The sequence below is a fragment of the Ruditapes philippinarum genome, unplaced genomic scaffold (genome assembly GCF_026571515.1).
Source record: "Ruditapes philippinarum isolate M1 unplaced genomic scaffold, ASM2657151v2 ctg8481_1_1_1_1, whole genome shotgun sequence".
Taxonomy (NCBI): Eukaryota; Metazoa; Mollusca; class Bivalvia; order Venerida; family Veneridae; genus Ruditapes; species Ruditapes philippinarum.
The window spans coordinates 19,847-39,397 of NW_026855057.1; the positions used below are offsets into that span (position 1 = coordinate 19,847).

Consider the following 19,551-nt stretch of genomic DNA (forward strand, 5'->3'; position numbering starts at 1 on the left):
ATTCTTCTGTTGCCACGGTGTAATCGGTAAAGTGGTCTTACGCTGAATTCGGAAGGCATGGATTCGAGACACGATTGCGTATTGTACTAATAGATTATCCTTTAGAATTGGTTACTGTGTATGAAATGTTTCAAGGTCCACCTCGGACTCCTGTCATTCATTTCCGAAGAGAAGTTGATACTGTGAGAAACACTGGTTTCGTTAAATTCCCTCCGCTATAATTAAAATACTGTTGAAAGCGGGTTAAACCCAATATTAAAAAATAAGAAGATATAAAACATAAAATGCATTGTTCATTATTTTCATAGGCTCTTCATAGCACTGCATCATGTGCAGACAAAAAACGAGCTTCTCCCACAACTATATTCACACAAATTGAGGATCCTACATGAATGATCGTCTTCAATACAATGGAATCTGTATTTAATATGCAACATTCTCCGCTTATTAACATACAAAATAAATCAATGGATCTTTCGTCTCAAATCGAGAAATGATAACGGATTCAGGTCGCCTCGAAGATGCGCTAGTAAACGCATACCGTGAGTCAGCGAGATAAAAATAAATAAGAATATCTGTAATTATGTGAAATACGTGAGAAATTAAAACCATAGCATGAGAACGTGATTCCTACTTTAAATCTGAGTCTCACGCTAAGTGCAGGAATATAATTTACTAGTATTAAATAGAGTAACTGATGGCTGTTTATATATAAATTTTTATACGTATATATATTTGTTTATTTGCGTCTCATCTATGTACACACAACATATTACAAACATAAAATATCATAAGACATGTACACAGCCATTCTATATAAGAATTATAAGAGACAAGAAAATCATTCACACATAAAAGAAATCTACTTATTACAAAAGTGGCTAAAAGGATAAAAAAGTTGTTTGAGTACCTGTAAAAAATAATTTTTATATATTGTAAAATGAAGCTTGTAAAATACTAATTACTTAAAACCACATGCAACAGTTAAAATTTTGTACTTATGGTGTATTTAGTCCTAATGACAAGATATTACTTCTTTAAAAATAATAATTTCCACTTAGCTTATTAACATCTTTAAATTGTACTTGTATTAACAAATAAAACCATTAAAAAACTTGTTAGAGTTGTGCTATTGTATAGTTAAGCAATAGTGTTGTGTTACAATTTAATTAGTATTCTTACTATATAACAAGTTGTTTCTATATTTAAGAATCTCACAGCAGGTTTTTGCGAGCAATCTTATCTTATGAGTGTCCTGGTGGGCAAATAAGTAAATAAACTGTTCATGTTTTGACATTGTAGTAAATAAGTCACAAGTATAGTTAGCATAATCTAACAATGGTTTCCTAATGTTGTCATACATAAAACATTCCATTATTACATGCATTTCATTTTCAATACCATTTTGACAAAGTGGACATATCCTTTCATGTTCAGGTAAGTGTTCATATCGACAAGTTTCAAGACGGATAGGTGCAACTCCGCAACGGAATTTAGCCAAAGCTGACCTGTTAGAAACAGGAATTAATAAACGACAATATTTCTCTGTAACATACTCTTTTTTGAAATGCCTGTATGTACGAAGTTTATTTCTCCCGGAACCATTGCTACTGTTTTCCCTGGAAATATCCTCTTTCCACTGATCGATATGAACATCAACCAAAGCTTTAGTTAAATCATCAACCATACTTTTGCGATTAAATGGGAAATGAACATATTGATAAACATCAAGTCCTAATGACAATAAAAAGTTTTCAACAATATAGCTCTAGTTTTTACAATTGTTTCCCTTTTTGTTAAAAGCCCTGTTGAAAATTTTTTTATTCATTCTACTTTCTCTAAGACAAAGAGTTCTGTGTCAGTGGTTACCCACTGCTTTCTATTGCTCAACAATAATTGGATTCCAACCTGTTTCACCACATACAGCAGCATTTGGTGTGTATTTACCCGTGCCTAGGAAATACCTCATAGCTCTGTTATGAATACTATTAATACAACTATAAGATTTTGTACCCCAAATAGAAGCTCCATATGTTATAACAGGTACAACACATGTATAATACAATTTCGTATAAACATTAAAATGCAAACCCCCTGAATTTTTAAGTTTTGCTATAAGGAGACCAAGAGCGCGACTTGCACTTTGAGCTACATGTTTAATAGCGATATTGTAATCCAAATATTCGTTCAACAATAGACCTAGATACATGTATTGGTTAACAGTTTCTAACGCAGATTCACCACATGTAAATTTGAAATTTGAAATTGGAATAGAAGGGTTTCTAAAATGAATAACATTACTTTTTTCAACATTAATAGACATACCATTTACAGTACACCAATTAGATAATAAATCCAGCATGCATTGAAGGTTTTCTTCGTTTTCAGCTATCAATACAATGTCATCGGCATAGAGAAGAATTGCAATAATATCTTCATTAATGGCAATGCCTTTGTTACTATTTTTTAGTAACAAAGCTAAGTCACTAACATAGATATTAAACAATACAGATGACAGCGAACATCCTTGTCTTACTCCGGAATTTACTGGGAACCAGTTGTTAAACTGTTTACCCTGATACAAGATGTGACATTGCAATAAAGAGATTTTACAGCACTTAACATTTTTGTTGAAATACCTATATTTTCTAACTTTTTCCATAGCACGTTTCTATTAACTGAGTCAAATGCTTTTCGAAAATCAATGAAGGCACAAAAGTTGGATAATTTGCATTTCTTGTGCGTGTCAATGATATTAGTTAAACTAGAAACATGGTCAATAGTACTTCGAGTTCTTCGAAATCCATTTTGCTCTTCTACTAAAGTATCAACATTACTGGTCCAATTAACAATTCGTTAATTAAGAATGCTGGTATATAACTTATACATAGTACAAGCAAGGGAAATACCTCTATAAGACAAAGGCTGGCGCTTGTCTATTATACGTGTAGAAAAGTTTTGAATTAAATGTCTGCTAGATTTTATAATAAAGTTAAGACTACCAGTGAATCATGACTTCCAGTTCGTTGTTACTTCAGTTGATCATACATTTTTGAAAAGTAAATTTGATTCATTTCCTACTAACTGATATATACAATTCAAAATTGTTAATTCAAAATTGTTACATATGATAACATGGAAGTTTATGTAGTACCGAGATACACATAACATGATGACACTGCGACTGCGCCAGCCTTTGCATTCTTCATTTTCTGACATTCTTTGCAAAATTTATGTTATTATTATTTCCACTTAGGTGGCATTTCAATTATATTTTACAATGTTCTGAACTGCCCTTCATCCTCGAGGTATTTATAACCATTCGTTGCAGTTTTTCAGAGATTGATACCAACTTTTGCAGACAGTCATGCCCTGAGTTGTTGTTCATGTTTATTATTGAAGTTATTCATGAAAATGCAGGCACCTGACAGGACTTTTAAAAGAACATTTTTACGGAACATGTCTTAATACCTTAATACTATTGTTGTTAAAGGTTTTCACACATTTTTATTCCTGTCAGTATGAAATTTATCGAAAAAGTCGTGAACATTTCAACAGTACGCTCACCGCGGCTTTTGCCTTTTCCGCGATACCACCGCGGACAATTTTTTACTACCGCGCACAAACGCGGTGGAGGTCCGCGATAAAAACAATCACTTCCCCCGCGATCCACGGTGTCTAGTTTTTTCCACCACGGACCAAAATCCGACGATTGCAGTCATATTATCGTTAAAATCGGTCATCCGTGTTTTGCGGGGTAACGCGGGGTCAGAATAAGTAAATCTAAGAAAAGAAAAAATAAACAAACAACAAAAATTACATAAGTCTATGGCCGTGGATATGCTTTTATTTTAACTTGAAGAATAAGTAATTTATACGCAGTCCTTGCATTTTTAAAATAATTTTAATTGTTTATTTTCTCATCGCCAGAACCCACGGTACACTATTCGTAAATACTGCTTTTTTAATACCAATACCGGTTCACGGCCTGGGTTACTGAGGATGCCTTTTCTTTGATATAAAGTTATGAAACAGTTCTAATTTTAACAGTACATTTCTTACTACATCCCCTTGTTTATTTTATGTCTTGCAACAAAAATAACAACACCCACAATTTGTACAATCTACGATGAAATATTAGAATAGAGTTATGAAATTTTACTCGCCAATCTCCGAATGTATTAGTCAACGGAAAACACATCTTTCTACAAAAAGAATTAAATAAAATAAAACAGTGTTCCCTCAATTTTACAATGTTTGATACAGTTCTGAATTTTAACAGTATATTTCTTACTACATCCCCATGTTTATTTCATGTCTTGCAACAAAAATAACAGCACCTTAAATTTGTTTTCAGCATGTTCTGGGAAAGAAAATTTCAACGTTACAACACCATATGTTTACGTTGTGCAGTTTATTCAACATTGCTGGTATATGTAATATCAGCTTAAAAAATAAAACAGAACAAAGAATAAAATTGTTATTTTATTTATTTTCATTGTTTTTAATGTCGGGTATGTAGTTTCTATGTTGACCCCAAAATTTCATCATTTAAGAAATCCGTCACGCTATCGGGTATGTAGTTTCTATGTTGACCCCAAAATTTCATCATTTAAGAAATCCGTCACGCTATCCTACTTTTTTTTGTTCTGCATATTCATTCAGGGATCTGCATACCCGATATATTCCAGTCTGAAAAGAATAAGTATAATTTTTCGAATATATCTTTATTAAAACTTAATCAAAAGTGTTGAACATTAATTTACTGGTTGAAATGCTATATGTTTCGTTATAGGATATTATGTTATTAGGCCAATTTTCAGGGATCTACATTAGATTTGTTTTTTTTAAAACTTGTAGCCACGTGCGTGACAGAGGTGCTTATTATCACAATAAAAATTAAAACAAAAGAAAAAAATGTTAATACATCCGTTTTCTTGTCGGTAGTCATACATATTCCATTGAAAAGATTACAGAACTGGACACGCGAAACCCGCAAAAGTCGCGTTATGCCGCGAGTGTAGTCTATGACGCGACTGGACATTACGCGATAAAACATTGCCGCGTGCAAATTCGCCAAATTTCATGGCGGTTCTCGAAAAATCGCCGCGATGTATCGCCGTAAATGTCATGTATATTTATTAATATTTAGCAATAGGGTATGTAAGTCTCGTCATGTGACTTGCGAGATTTCACGATATTTTGCACTTCCGGGAACAAACAAATATCAACAACATTGCTAATCTATATTGGGTAATACTTGTATGCCGGTAAGAAAGTAAAACTTACACAGAAAATCAATGGATATGTGGAAATTGGCAGAGTCTTTTTATTTTGTAACGAAATGCAAATGGTTTCATCTTGTGAACAAGTATCAATGAAAGACACTTCGTATAATCTTCAGGTGGGTGTGTCACTTCGAATTCAGTTTATCGCAATAAATGCTGTAATATTTTCATTTTTCTATGTAAATCTAATAAATTTGTTATTTGATACAAATTATTTGCATCTGACTTCAGACTGGTGAATTTGACTTTATCAATTTCTTATAGCGCAACCTGATTATCTCTCAGAAATACAATGTTTAGAAATTTCGGACAGCACATACTTCGGATAGAACGTTTCAATATGATTATCAGCATGTTTTAGCTGAATACATTTTCATCTCACTGAATATTTTATTTATTATTATTATTATCTTTATAAAGCACACACAGTCAAGCTATATAACCAATTTAAATTGTCATAAAATTTGATAAAATATTTTACTCCTGTAGATATTTAGACAGAGGACAGTGGTGAGATGAAAAACGTCAGTATCCAATGTAAATACACATGCATGACATGATGTAGCTGCTGTAAAATCGTTTTGGTAAGAAATATACTTAAAGCTACTTAAACTACATTAATGAAAAACATATATTCATGTATAACATAATGTTCACGTTTTTGTAAATAATTACAAATGTACAGTGTAGCTAAATAAACAATCAGTATGGCATATGTAGTTTATTCATGTTGAATACTGATTAAAGTATTTTTTCTCAAGTAATTTGGTCATTTTTTAGTTAAATCATGTTCAGAAAATGGTTACGAAAACTTAGTCACTATCACATTTTTTAACATCATTTGTCAAAGCAACTCTACAATGTATATAAACTAGGACACCAGGAAAGGTTTCTTCCTTTTCAACAATATTTTCTATTCATGACAATATTTTTCTTGAAAATGATTGAAACTATTAGCTGACTAATTATTATTACTTTCAACTCATGATAAATTTTCTTTATATGCAGGATTGTGATTTTATGGTTGGGTCTTGAGTACTTGGCATGGCTCTTGATTTATTTTGGAGTGTTCACCATCAGATTAGTAACCAAATAGTGATACCACTAGACATATGTTGAAAGGAAATGTCCATACACAGCCTTGGAGTACATAGTAGTAGAGACATGGCAGTCCATTACAGATTTTTGACTGAATTAAAGCTTCTTAGAGCTCCATGGCTCGTGTAAACTGTCTGACTGAATGTTTGTATTCTAATAAAAACTACGGTTGAAGACACTTCAAAGACATATGTCAGTGTAAAAATGTTAAACAAGACATCTGTCTTTCAAACTCTTTGTTAGAAATAAATAACCTGTCATAACTTTATATTTACTGAATTATATTCAAAGATAATTTATCTTCTGCAAATGGCTGTCCAAAACAGTTTCAACCAGGCATCATTCAGTTTCAAAACAGTTAAGATAAATCTGTAAATATCAAAGAAAACTTGTTTCTGAGGCAAGATGTGTAAAATTCCTTCCACAAAAAGACTTTTACTGCTCTTAGAAAAGCCATGGTTTGCCATGGTTTGCATTGTACATGGCAGGTAGTAAGTAATACCAGAGTAAACAATATTAATGCAATTCATCTGTGTTGAGTATTCAGTTGCAACACACTAGCTTGCTAGCCCTTGAAAGCCCAAGTCTGTCTCTTAATCACAAAATTGGAGAAGACATGCAATTATCCATTCCTTGAAAGATTTTAGTGTCAGAGGGACAGTTATTACATACCATATACTTCTTTGTGTTTCAAATTACCTGTAATATAATGTATTGGCATTTGACCAAAAGTGAATTATCTATACAAAACATGCAAAACTTAGGGTTTGCACTTGATACAATACAATTATATCACTGATACATTAAAATACCCAAATTGGGAATGTTTCAAAATTGTCAATGTTTAAAAAAAATCAATGCTTTTAACTTCTGTCCATGTACATAAAAGTAAATGAAGTCATTGAAGAGCTATAAAGAACTATTCATCAATATTATTTAGATAGTGTCTGTTTCGATTTTAGGCCAGACAAATTCAAATGACATGCATAGTATTTACTGCAATCTAGCCATTGCTGTTGGAGAATTTAAGTACACACTTATTTTGCAGATGAACCCTTATGATCAAGAACAGCAAGAAGAAACAAAAAACAGTTTATAAGTTTGATAAACTTTTATTTTTACACAAATTATAGTCCACTGCTTTGCAAATATATCACACTGATTTTCCAGTGGAAAAAACTTCACTCAGGAAAGCACTTGAAATTATTATTAGTTATTTAGACAATTTGACTTTATACTGTGAATGTCTACTGATACAAAAATAGGCATATTTCCTTTTACAAATGTAAAGACTTTGAAAATTTACATGAACAAATTATCATGGAGTTGTCAGCTTGGTTTCAAAGCTTTGAATGCAAATTTGTAAGCTTATTTGCTAGGTACCATACTCACATGCATATATAATTGAAAAAGTTTTAGTGTCTTGATACTATTCTCCATAGTTAGAAATGGATCTATACTATTAAACTTTGCATACATCTATGATATATCCTTTCTGATTTAATTAACAAAACTCATACTTGGGATCTGGGGTTTATTATACCAATATAAGTTTTGAAATTTTGATAAAATTGAAGGGAAGATATATCCGAATTACTGTGCTATGTCCGAATTTTGTATAACTTTAATATACACTAGAATTAAAGCGTTTCTCCATTGTTTATTTCAATAAATAAAGTGGTTTGAATAAATTTCTCACATAAGTAGTTTTAAAACACTACCAAAAGCTAAACAACTAGAATTAACTACCTTGACAAAACATCCGAAAAAATTGTCATTATCCGAAAATAAAACTAGTTTTATAAAACTCTATAAAACCCTCGGTTTTTCGTCAGATAATTGACCTACCTGCATATTTTTACCCGTGCTTTCCATTCCTGACAATCTGAAGAGGTTCGAAACAAATTTAACTTCTATATCTCTTGAGTTTTTCCGGGTTACCTATATGCGTAATGGTAAATATGTCTGCCGATGTACCCGGAAGTGGAAAATCGGAAGTGAAAGTAAACGAGACTTACGGGCCCTATTGAACATGTACAGTACATTGTACAGCGTATACGTTTTGTATTGAAAACAAAGCAATCAGGTGCTGGATGAAAATTAGTTAACAACTAAATGAGATTAAAATTACAAAATGTAATTGGAACTACATCAAAGAACACACGATGACAAATTTTCCAATTGTTACTTTGATAATAATACAAAATAATGTAATTAAAATCCGTTGTTTACTTTCGCACATATTCTGTTTTTAGAACAATACAGAGTGACATTTATTACCGATTCACAGGTGAACACTAATTATTATGTCTAATACGCTAATTATAATTGTTGAAAATTGTAAATGTTTTATCACTTAAATTGAGACTTTCTTTACTTTCAATTTCACGAGTTAAAAAAATGCCAGGTGAATGAGATGAGAAGGTGATAAGTAGCAAGATGCAAGTTGATTAGTCGACAATAAAATAATTTAATTACAAAAAATTACAAGATTTTCTTGATACAACTTTATGTAGATCTACTTATTAATTTTCATACATGTACATGACATTGTATATTATTTAAATACGAATGGTTTCAAGTTCATAGAGTACAACATACATATATTATACAAAGTAACATGTATTATTCCCGGCGAATCACTGCAAATGTTCACGGAAAATCGCCGCGAGTTGAATTCGCGGGAATTGTCTCAAGTTGCCGCGAATTCCCTCGCGTTATAAAGCGAATACGCGAATTGTGCGGGTTTCGCTTGTCCAGTACTGTAAATATATCTAGAAATGAAATAAATACATGATAATTATAAAATGTCTTGCCGGTAAATCTTCGCTACGCAGAATGTCTGATTATTTTTTCCTGTCGGTAGTCATAGATATTCATGCAATGTCTTCAATGAAAAGTGGGAACATGTTCATAAAATACTTTCAACACAAACTTTGCAACTGATTATATTAAGTTACAAAAGGTTTCTTGTCGGTATGAACGTTACAGTACACGCGTTGCATCAGATTTTTTTTTCTTGTCTGTCACCATATTTTTAATTTTCTATATAATATTATAAAGAAACGAAACAAAAAACAAACACTCAGATTAAAAGAAAATAAATAAGCCATGCATATATTAAACATGTACGAGTACATGTTAATTAGCAACTCATGGGTTCTTGTCGGTCTTTGACGGTTCTTGTCGGTAAATAGGGATACTCATTTGTATAAAAAAATATGTTTACACCTGTAACTGATTGAACGATCGGATTTCCTGGAAAATACGGAAAATACCTGGTGAAATAACTTTTTTTGGTAGCAAAACGGGCCCGAACAGCTTGTCATTTCAAAACTTATGTCTATTCACACGGAAATAAATGCATTATTACGTTAACTTAAATAATCGGGGTCAGGGAAAAAATACAGGTTGCAATAACTTTTGACTAGCGGTACGGCCCCGGACGCTAGCTGTTGCAACTTCTGAAATTGACGTCCAAAAACATTCTGAAATGGAAAATAAAAGCAAATAAATTATTTTAGTAGACCCTAATATAAATTTTTAACTGTACTATTACATGTTTTTCATAAAGTTTACAAGTTCCATAAAATACTTGTAAAATTCAATCGTTTTCACGATTGAATACCACCGCGGTCCACGGAGATTGACCACTGCGTTCCCCCGCAATTAACCACAGTGGTCCGCGGGAGAAACGCTAACGGCTGAAGATTTATGTCCGCGGTGGTGAAAATTTTCTGTCCGCGGGGTTACGCGGACAATATTTGAGCAAATTTTCGTCCGCGTTGAGTCACATCCGCGGGGACACGCGGGTTTTGCAAAAGCCGCGCTGAGCGGACTGTTCCTTGAGAAAAATATTTGACGTCACCAAAATCAATATGTTTTACTCACCCTTTATTTTATATTCAAATAGTAATAGCAAAATATCTTACGCGTTGACCCTATATTTTTATTGCATAAATATTTTTTTTCATGACTTCGCTACATGTTTAAAAAATTAAAGCAATATCACCTTGTTGATTTTCTGTTATTTCACAATCTTTATTGCGATATCGCGCGATATTTGCATCATATATGGACGTCAGAACGTGGGAGAAAATAAAGTAGAATCGCAGAGTATTAAGCAAATGTTCAAGAAATACATCATTACAAAGACATGCATTTATTGAACATTATAAAATTAAAATGAAGGACATCGGATGAAACTTGATAAGAACAGACCGGTTTATTGATAAAAAGACGCAATTTCGCCGTCACCGATAGAGGGCGCTTTGACGTCATAGTAACGCTGTTTATTTATGGAATAATGCTGCAGAAGTAAAGCTTACATATCTACATGTCTGTATACCAAAAAATCATCAAGATCTGAGATGTTGTCAAATTTCGGTCGGAAAGTAGCGAGCTACCTTAAACCTTTAAATAATGAATTCTCCATGACTGACCTAATAAATAAAGCCTAAAATTGTGAGCTCTCTACAGCACTTTTCAGAAGTGAACTAAACCCTGAAAGGACAAACACTCTACCCTTTAATGGTGAACACTCTTCAGGTGTTACTTTAAACCCTGAAACGAAGAACACTCTTCAGGGGGTGATTTACCCAAAATTTGTGAACATTGCAATAGTGACTTCATTCCCCTAAAATGGTGAACATTCCTTAAGTGTGACAAAAATTACCCTGAAATGGTGAACATTACAATATGAACTTTAAACCTTATAATGGTGAACACACTTCTGGTGTGACAAAAATTAACCTGAAATGGTGAACATCCCTAAAGTGTGACAAAAATTACCCTGAAATGGTGAACATTACTATAGTGACTTTAAAACTTTAATGGTGAACACACCTCAGGTGTGACAAAAATTACCCTTAATGTGTGAACATTTCAAAAGAATTCTAAACCTTAAAATGGCGAACACTCTTTTGGTGTGACAAAATTTACCCTAAAATGGTGAATGCTCTGTGAAAGTGACTTCAGACCCAACAAGTCAAGATGAGACGGTGAAGAATTTCAAGTGGTATTAAATTTTGACATAGATTTAAAAATGAAAAAGCTTGATCAATCTATTATTTTTTCTACAGGAGGAGAAAAGTTAATTGCCAGTGTGGATATGCCTACAACAAACATATTCCAAATTCAGACACAAGACACCTTGAAAAGTGGGTCTACAACAAACATTCCATCAAGAAAACAACAAATGCGTTTGGAGACATAGAATTTGAGGGCTATGGTGGAAATGTGGGAAAGGTAAACAATTTCATAATGCTGCTTTAATGTTATGGTGGAAATAGTGGGAACTGTAAATAATATCATTATTCTGCTTTTATGTTATGGTGGAAATTGTATGAATAGTAAAAATATCACAATTCCACTTTTATGCTATGGTGGTAATGTGGGAAAGTAACCAACAGGTACTGAGCATTGAGTGTTAAGTCTCTTACTTAATGAAACAATGGCTTGAATGGTTTGGACCAAAGTGGCAAGAACTCTTTAGATTACCAGTCCAACATGTTAACCACTCTGCCATGCTGCCACATTATTAATGGAAGGTATGAATTATGGCTGATCATATTTTAGACCTGTTTTCAGACTTCCAACTTCTTTTGGGTTGGGAGTGGGAGTCCCAGGCAGGACTCATATGTTGAAAATCCTAGCGAGAACCCTGTGTTTAATTTTCTTACAGTATGTACGGGTAGACGTAGACACAAAGATGTCGGACATGTTAGACCTGATGATGGAGGTATGGGGACTTGACAAGCCAAATCTTCTCATCTCAGTGACTGGTGGTGCCAAAAACTTTCAAATGAACAAACGACTCAAGGAGACATTCAGACGAGGTCTGATGAAGACTGCTTTAACTACAGGTAAAGTTTGATCAATCTGTCTCTCCATACAATCTCTCTCATTAGCAAGTAAATATTTGATGTTTTTAGTTATAGGAAAACCTAAACAAATTCACAATACTTTTTCGCATAAGAGTTTACTAAAGATATGACAAGTTTTTTAGTTGTATGTACAGGATTTTCACTCTGAAATAATTAAAAGCCAGCTATGTTTGACATTGAGAATTTAAGGACATTTTCAAGTTTAAGTTATTGTAGATCATTTTAGTATATTAAAATTTAAACACATATAATTACGTACTGTAGCAACAAAATTTGTAACAACTATCTTCAGATTGAAATTAGATGTAAAAAGTGACCAGGATGGCCTAATGTATTGAATGCATTAATCCTTAGGAGGCTGTACCCAAAACTACAAAGCCTTTAAGACTAGTATAGAGCCAGACAGGCCTGCACATCTGTACAGTCTGACCAGGCTGAATACTTTTGCAAGCTCTTTTTTTCTTATTAAGTTTGTTTTTCTATTAACTCCCCTTAAGATATTATTGGACTGTTCCAAATTTTAAGCAAGGTTAAGCTGTTACACAAAATAATATAGAAATATGACCCTAAAAATGTGTTAAGATCAGGATAAAAAACACAGAAACAAACAAAACAAATAAAACAGGTTAAGGATTAAAAAAAGAGAGGTTATCAAGTTTGTTTGTTTGTTTGTTTCATTTTACGCATTTTCCCAACAGTATTTCAGTCATGTAGGCGGGTAATTTCTTAACCATCGTTCCTGAAGAGTTACACCAGTACTAGACTACCTTCCTCCGTGCTAAACTACCAAAGAATATCCCGGAGATCGAAGCCACACCAGAGAAGTAACTGGATTAGAAGTCATCGACTCTAACCCCTCGACCACGGAGGCGGTCAGGTTAATTTTCTTGTTAATATTGACAGGAGCTTGGATTGTGACAGGAGGGACTCATGCGGGTGTGATGAAACACGTAGGTGAAGCTGTTAAAGATTTCGGTGTGGCATCAACATCAAAGAACCCTGTCATCTCAATTGGTATAGCACCGTGGGGCTGTATACAAAACAAAGAAGTTCTCATTGATGATCAGGTTGATACAATTCCATTTTTGTAAAATTCTTATTTCAAAAAATTATAACTGAACATATAGAGGATATTCATGTTTTTTTCTATAAATACAGGATTTATTTTCTTCGAGTGATATGGCAATAAATATTTCATGAGTGGCAATAGCAAGACACCAGTAAAAATACAGAAAATATGTTACACTGCAGTGATAAGTAAATTTTACTGTGAAAATATGGAAATTGAAAATATGCATTTTATTTCATCAATATTTCTCATAATTTCATTGATAAGTACTAGTATATAATATTTTTCCTTATTTTCCTAAGTCTTGCCTTTCGAATACGTAACTTCAAACTTGATTTGCAAAATAAGCACGATTCAGAATAGATGTATTGTTTATATGCTAATTGAGTGTATTAGAGTTGTAATGAGGAATGTGTTTGAAATCATACAAAGAAATAGTTTATCAGGGAACAAAACAAAGATGTTACAAAGGGATTAGACTTCTCCATCTAAATTACAAAAATAAATTTGGATCTCAAACTTTTTCATAGCTGCTATTACAAAAATTTAACCACCAAATTATTAAGTGCAAAGTCTTTTACAGTTATGAAAATTGTTTTTGTTGTCTTGCTATTCCTAAATTTGTTATTTCATCATCAGTTTGTTTTTTGGGTTTTTTTTACTGAGAAAAGCTAACCTTTTTCAAGAGACTTTACTAACTTGATTATGATTTATAATTATCTAAATATAAGTACATATTTGTTTCACAGTGTACAGGACTATGGCCAGCTAACTACAGAATTGAGAATGAACAGAAACCTCACGAGAGTTTTCTGGACCCTAACCATACACATTTTATCCTAGTGGATAATGCTACAGAACACAAGTTTGCTATGGAGATTGACTTTAGAACAAGACTGGAAAATAATATAGCCAAAATAAGAACAGACACAGGAGACAGTATGTAGAGATATATCAGACGATTATTTGCTAAAATATAATTTTTATATACAATTTAAGTGATTTTCTTTAGCTCATCTATTTGAAGAATAGGGAGAGCTATAATAATTGTACTCACCCAGTTGTCAGGGTCCACCTTTGTTAATTTTATGCATGCAAGTTGGTATCTCCAAATCTACTGAAGAGATTGGGTTGAAACTTCACACACTTATTTGAGAACATAATAGAAGGACACTGTCAAAAGCCCTTAGCTCTTACATGATCTTTTACAGAATTATAGCCCTTTTGTTCTTAGAAAATTTGACATCATTCAGGCTTTTGTTTTACTATCATGCACTGAGAATAGTCATGCAAGCAAATCCATCCGACAGCAGTTGCTAAAACATAGTGGGAATAGTCAATGGTTTGTTCTGGAAGAGGAAAAGCATGGAAAAAGCTTGCTTGCAGGGTCTGTAATGTGATCAGAAGCGCCACCTGTGAGCAAACCTTATTAATTAACAGACTTCTCATTTTAGTGAGAGTCCAGTGTTATTAGATTTGCTATACATGTATTATGATTGCCACAGTAGTTGAAAAAAATAACAAAAACTTTTGTTTTGCCAAGAAAATGTTATTGTAACTATGTAACTTAGTTATATACTTTTATGTGAAGTTTTGTCTCAATAGTCTATATTATACTTTCTAAACAGATGCTGTATCAGTGCCTATAGTGTTGTTAGTGTTGGAGGGCGGGCCAGGTACGTTGGAGAATGTACATCAAGCTATACATAAGAACACACCATCTGTAATAGTGAAGGGGTCGGGTAGAGCTGCTGATATTCTAGCATACGCTTATCAGAACTCGAAGGAAGAAGAAATAGAAGCCACAGACCAGGAAGGAAAGAAACAGAAAAAGTATGTTGTTTGCAATGTGTTTAGTTTAAACATATTTATTTAAGCTTGATTGCAGAACAACTTATATTAATCATGTTCGAGTCCGCTTCCTGGAACTAACCAGTACTGGTGGTATTTGAAGAAACATGGTCGTTCCCCGGGTAGGGCTTGAACCCATGATCCCTTAATTGAGAGGTAGACACATTACCCACAAGGCCACTGCTCCACTACAGAGTGTTTAATTTTACTTTTTACCTTGATTTTATTGTTCTGAGAATAGTGGGGTTGTCTTATCCACCCTGGTATCAGAGTTTGCATGTACACTTTGTACAGATTTTGAAGTGCATTGATTTGTTTTATTTGGACTTTTTATAGCGATTTGACTCAGACAATGCTATACATCACCCATCAGAAGTTGATTTATGTTATAGACAGAATCATTAGATAATGTTTATTTGAATAAATCATGTTTAAATTTATATAAGCCAATACACTACACAAATGATAAAATCATGTAAACTTTCTTATCTCATTAACTGTTAAAGTACAAATGTGTTCACTTAAAACCTTGTGCATATCTCCAGTGTCATAACTATATGTCATTGAACAAGACCCATATCTTAAGCAAGACTTTTTATCTTTAAATCTTTGAAACCAGTACAAGTAATAATTTTTGTAACTTCCAATACATGTATATTAATGTAAATGGTTTCATAATTGTGGTTCATTAGATTTTAATTATTCACCAACACTTGCCCCTCACCGATGTGTGTTCGAATCCCGACAGGGACTTTGGATTCTTTTATGTGAGGAAGCTATCCAGCTAGCTGACGGAACATGTCGGTGGTTCTACTCAAGTGCCCGTTTGTGCCTAAAATAATGCACGGAAGGGCACCTTAGGTCTCCCTCCACCAGTAAAGCTGGAACGTCGCGATATGACCTATACTGTGTAAATGTGACGTCAAAACCAAAACAAACAAAAAAAGATATTCACCAACTAATAACATAAAACATTTGAGCAATGAATGTTGAGTTTTCTTGCTTAAGGAAACAAAGGCTTGCTATTTGTGGTCTGATTTGGTTTTTCTTATTGTCATCTTGATATATATGCTATTTTCAGAGCACGAAGATTCATGGACGATTCCCTGCTGGTAGAAGTTAAAGAGATGGTGGAAAAAGAGTTTAAAAACGATGTAGACACACATGTTGGTCGTATAAAAGATTGTCTAGAAAAATGTGATCTCATGTCAGTGTTTGAGCTAGATAATAAGTCAGGGGTTAAAGAAATTGATGTAGCTATGTTACAGGCATTATTGAAAGGTAAAAATAATCTTGTATTTAGTAGTAAATTTCAAGACATTCTTTACAAGAAAAATGGAATAAGTGCAGTGCTTTTGAAATTGGAAAATCCAGCTTACTTACCTGTATGTCAATGAAAACAGTTCAGGGACAGAAAAAATTGTATTTCTAGGGTAAGCAGTTCATCTACAAAATGAATAGAGTCGTACCTCTTTTAGTCATAGATAGGTTGTTTCAAGAACTTTTTCCATTTTTTATTGAAAAAGGAAAGTCTTTTTGCATATTTGGAAGTACACAAATGAGTTGACCATGAATTTTATTCAAATAATATCTGAATCATGTAGAGACAAAGCAAGTCTTTAAATGCTAACAAGAACATATACTTTTCTCTAAATTTTGAATACATGTATGTCATACCTTAATAGATTGACGGTGCAATTTCAATCTTATTTTATAGCCAATAAGAATCAGGTATTTGATCAGCTACGTCTTGCCCTCGCCTGGAACAGAATTGATGTTGCAAAAAGTGATATCTTCACAGATGACAAAAGATGGCCGGTTAGAAGAATATTTAACATGTTATTAACTGTATAAAAAAATTCATTATAAACCATAAATATCTGATGTCTAATTGAAACAAGATCTAGCTTTATGCTAATTATCTAATGTAAGGATATCATTGATTCAAACTTGTAGCTCTCTTAAAATAAGCTTTAAAAGTTTATCTTGAATGATAAACAAAAGAAAGCTTGATCGAAAGATGACGCTCCAGCTAGCTTAAAGAAGGTGGTGGTTATACATAGGTGGCTTCTCAAGCCTTTAACAATGCATGAAGGAGCATCAATGGTCTTCCTCCACCAGCAAAGCTGAAATGCCCCCATGTGACAGTTTTCAGCATTGGTGTGAGTGAAAAAGTCAACGAAATAAGAGGAGATGATTGCAGACTGGTCTTGTTTTACTCAGGTTTCCGATTTCAAATCACTTGCTCTCTTACAGCTCTGGGTCCAAGTTCTACCAAGAGCATTGAATGATTTCTTGTGCGAATTATATCTGTCTAGCTAGCTGAAGATAGGTGGTTCCACCTTGGATGTCCAACCTTACCTGAAAATTGTAGTGAAATGTTATAAGGGTCAAAGCTTCTTCCTCTTACTGCAAAATGCTCTGATCTTACCATATTTCATGAACACAGTGTTGTTATGACTTAAAACCCAGCCAGTTATAAGAAAAAATATATTTGTACAGGCTGACGATATGATGAATTCCTTAGCACCTGTACTAGCAACACTATTAACATCTATATCAAATATATTTGTACATGTAGAGTATAAATTATGATAAATTTATAAGCACATAGTTATATTAGAAACACTGTAAATATGTATTACAGACTGGAAGTTTGGATGATGTAATGTTCTCTGCTATACAATTGAACAGGGTTGATTTTATTGAACTGTTTCTAGACCATGGAGTGTCCCTCAAAGAATTTCTTACAATGAAAAGACTTCTATTGTTATACAATAAGGTAAGTTAATCAACTATATCAGAATGAATTTCAAGTTTTCACTTTAAAGGTCCATTATGCCCAAGAAATGCTTTCGTTTTTATTTCTGGAAAGCTTTTAATTTTTAGTGTACTTTTACAGTTTCCAAAATGATACACTTCGCCAATTACCTGAACCGTTTTTCTTTTGTTTCTTTTCGCAAATAGTAAAGTTATAGTGATTTAGTATTTTGGATGGAAATCAAAATACTACTTTGTTTACATTTTGCTACTTTTTTGACAAATAATTTCACATTTAGTTTAAACAATATTTTGTTTATAATCCACACATTTACATAATAAAGTACATAAAATGAAATTTAAAGATTGTAAGATTGTTGACGTGAGATCATGTGCATCATACCATTATAAGTTCAAATCTGACCAGAGAGTAAGAATATGTCCATAATAGCTGCCGGTTTCTTTTTGCCGCGCCAGTTTTTGGCAAATTCAACCCCTATTTTTACGCGCTTTAAAAAATGAAAACTATCTTAAATTGTCAAATTTACTAAAAGGTTTAAAAGTTAATGTGTTTTGTTTTTCTATCTTTTATATTTTTTTTTGTAAAAATGCATTGAAAATTTGCATTTGCCATGGCAAAGTGTGTTTTGCCATGGCATTTCGGCATTTTGCCATGGCAAATAATTTGCCATGGCAAATTAGAATTGCCATGGCAAGATTTTTCCTACTTTTGCCATGGCAATTATTTTTTTAAAACATCACAAAACATTCTAAAACTTATCCTATGACATGTTATTGGTGTTATTGTTATGTTTTTATTTGCCATGGCAATTACATAAAAGTTTGCCATGGCAAAATATTATCAATAAAAAAACATTTTTTTTTTAATTTTTTTTTTTTATAAATTTATACATGGCAAATAACATATTAAGGAATATAATATTTCAAATTTTAAAGTTTACGCAAGAAATATCTTTTCAACCACGGGTCCTATTAATTAGAATACATTATATATGACATTTTAAAATGACAATAATTATAAAATCAAGGATCAAATATAATCATTTATGCTAAATAGTAATAATAAAGCTTGTGTGGTAGTTATATAACAGAGAAAACTAAGAATCCCTAGAGAAAGCCCAACACTGCAATTTGAGCCTGTTCATGGACGGTACTGGTAGTCCAGTGGTAGGACGCGCGCTTAGGGGTCGAGAGTCCTGAGTTCGAATCCCACCAGGGGCACTGCTAATTTCCTTGAAGCAAGAAAAATACCTGCGATCGCTTCACTTCACTTTCGAAAATTTGTTTAAACTTTTTGTAAAAATAATAAACAAAACCAACCCAAAGGGGAAAAGGGTTTTTGTTTGCGGGGGTTCCCCCGTCCCTTTTAATTTTTGTTAAAAATTATTCATAATTTTAAAATGTGAAGGGAAAAGATTTAAATTAAAGGGGCCCGGGAAAAAATATTTTAATATTTTGAATCACACAGAAAATTTTAAAATTTAAAAGGAAAAAACAAAATTGAAAAAAAAAAGAATTTTTGTTTTTTTTTAACTTTTTTAAACTTTAAGTTTGGGAAAAATTTAAAAACCCCTTGGGC

The 19,551-nt window shown here is 32.8% G+C and overlaps 1 protein-coding gene across 1 annotated transcript in view; it reads left to right on the forward strand.

Moving 5' to 3' along the window:
* The window catches only part of LOC132741982 (transient receptor potential cation channel subfamily M member 2-like), a gene marked incomplete at its 3' end in the record, with an annotated part of 32,397 nt that extends 14,424 nt beyond the window's left edge, over positions 1 to 17,973 (forward strand). Inside the window, 8 exon segments of the mRNA XM_060730256.1 lie at positions 11,468 to 11,633; positions 12,070 to 12,250; positions 13,175 to 13,338; positions 14,090 to 14,279; positions 14,969 to 15,173; positions 16,273 to 16,472; positions 16,909 to 17,009; positions 17,839 to 17,973. Of these exon segments, the coding sequence (XP_060586239.1) occupies positions 11,468 to 11,633; positions 12,070 to 12,250; positions 13,175 to 13,338; positions 14,090 to 14,279; positions 14,969 to 15,173; positions 16,273 to 16,472; positions 16,909 to 17,009; positions 17,839 to 17,973 (1,342 nt within the window).
* Positions 17,974 to 19,551: the final 1,578 nt, after the last annotated feature.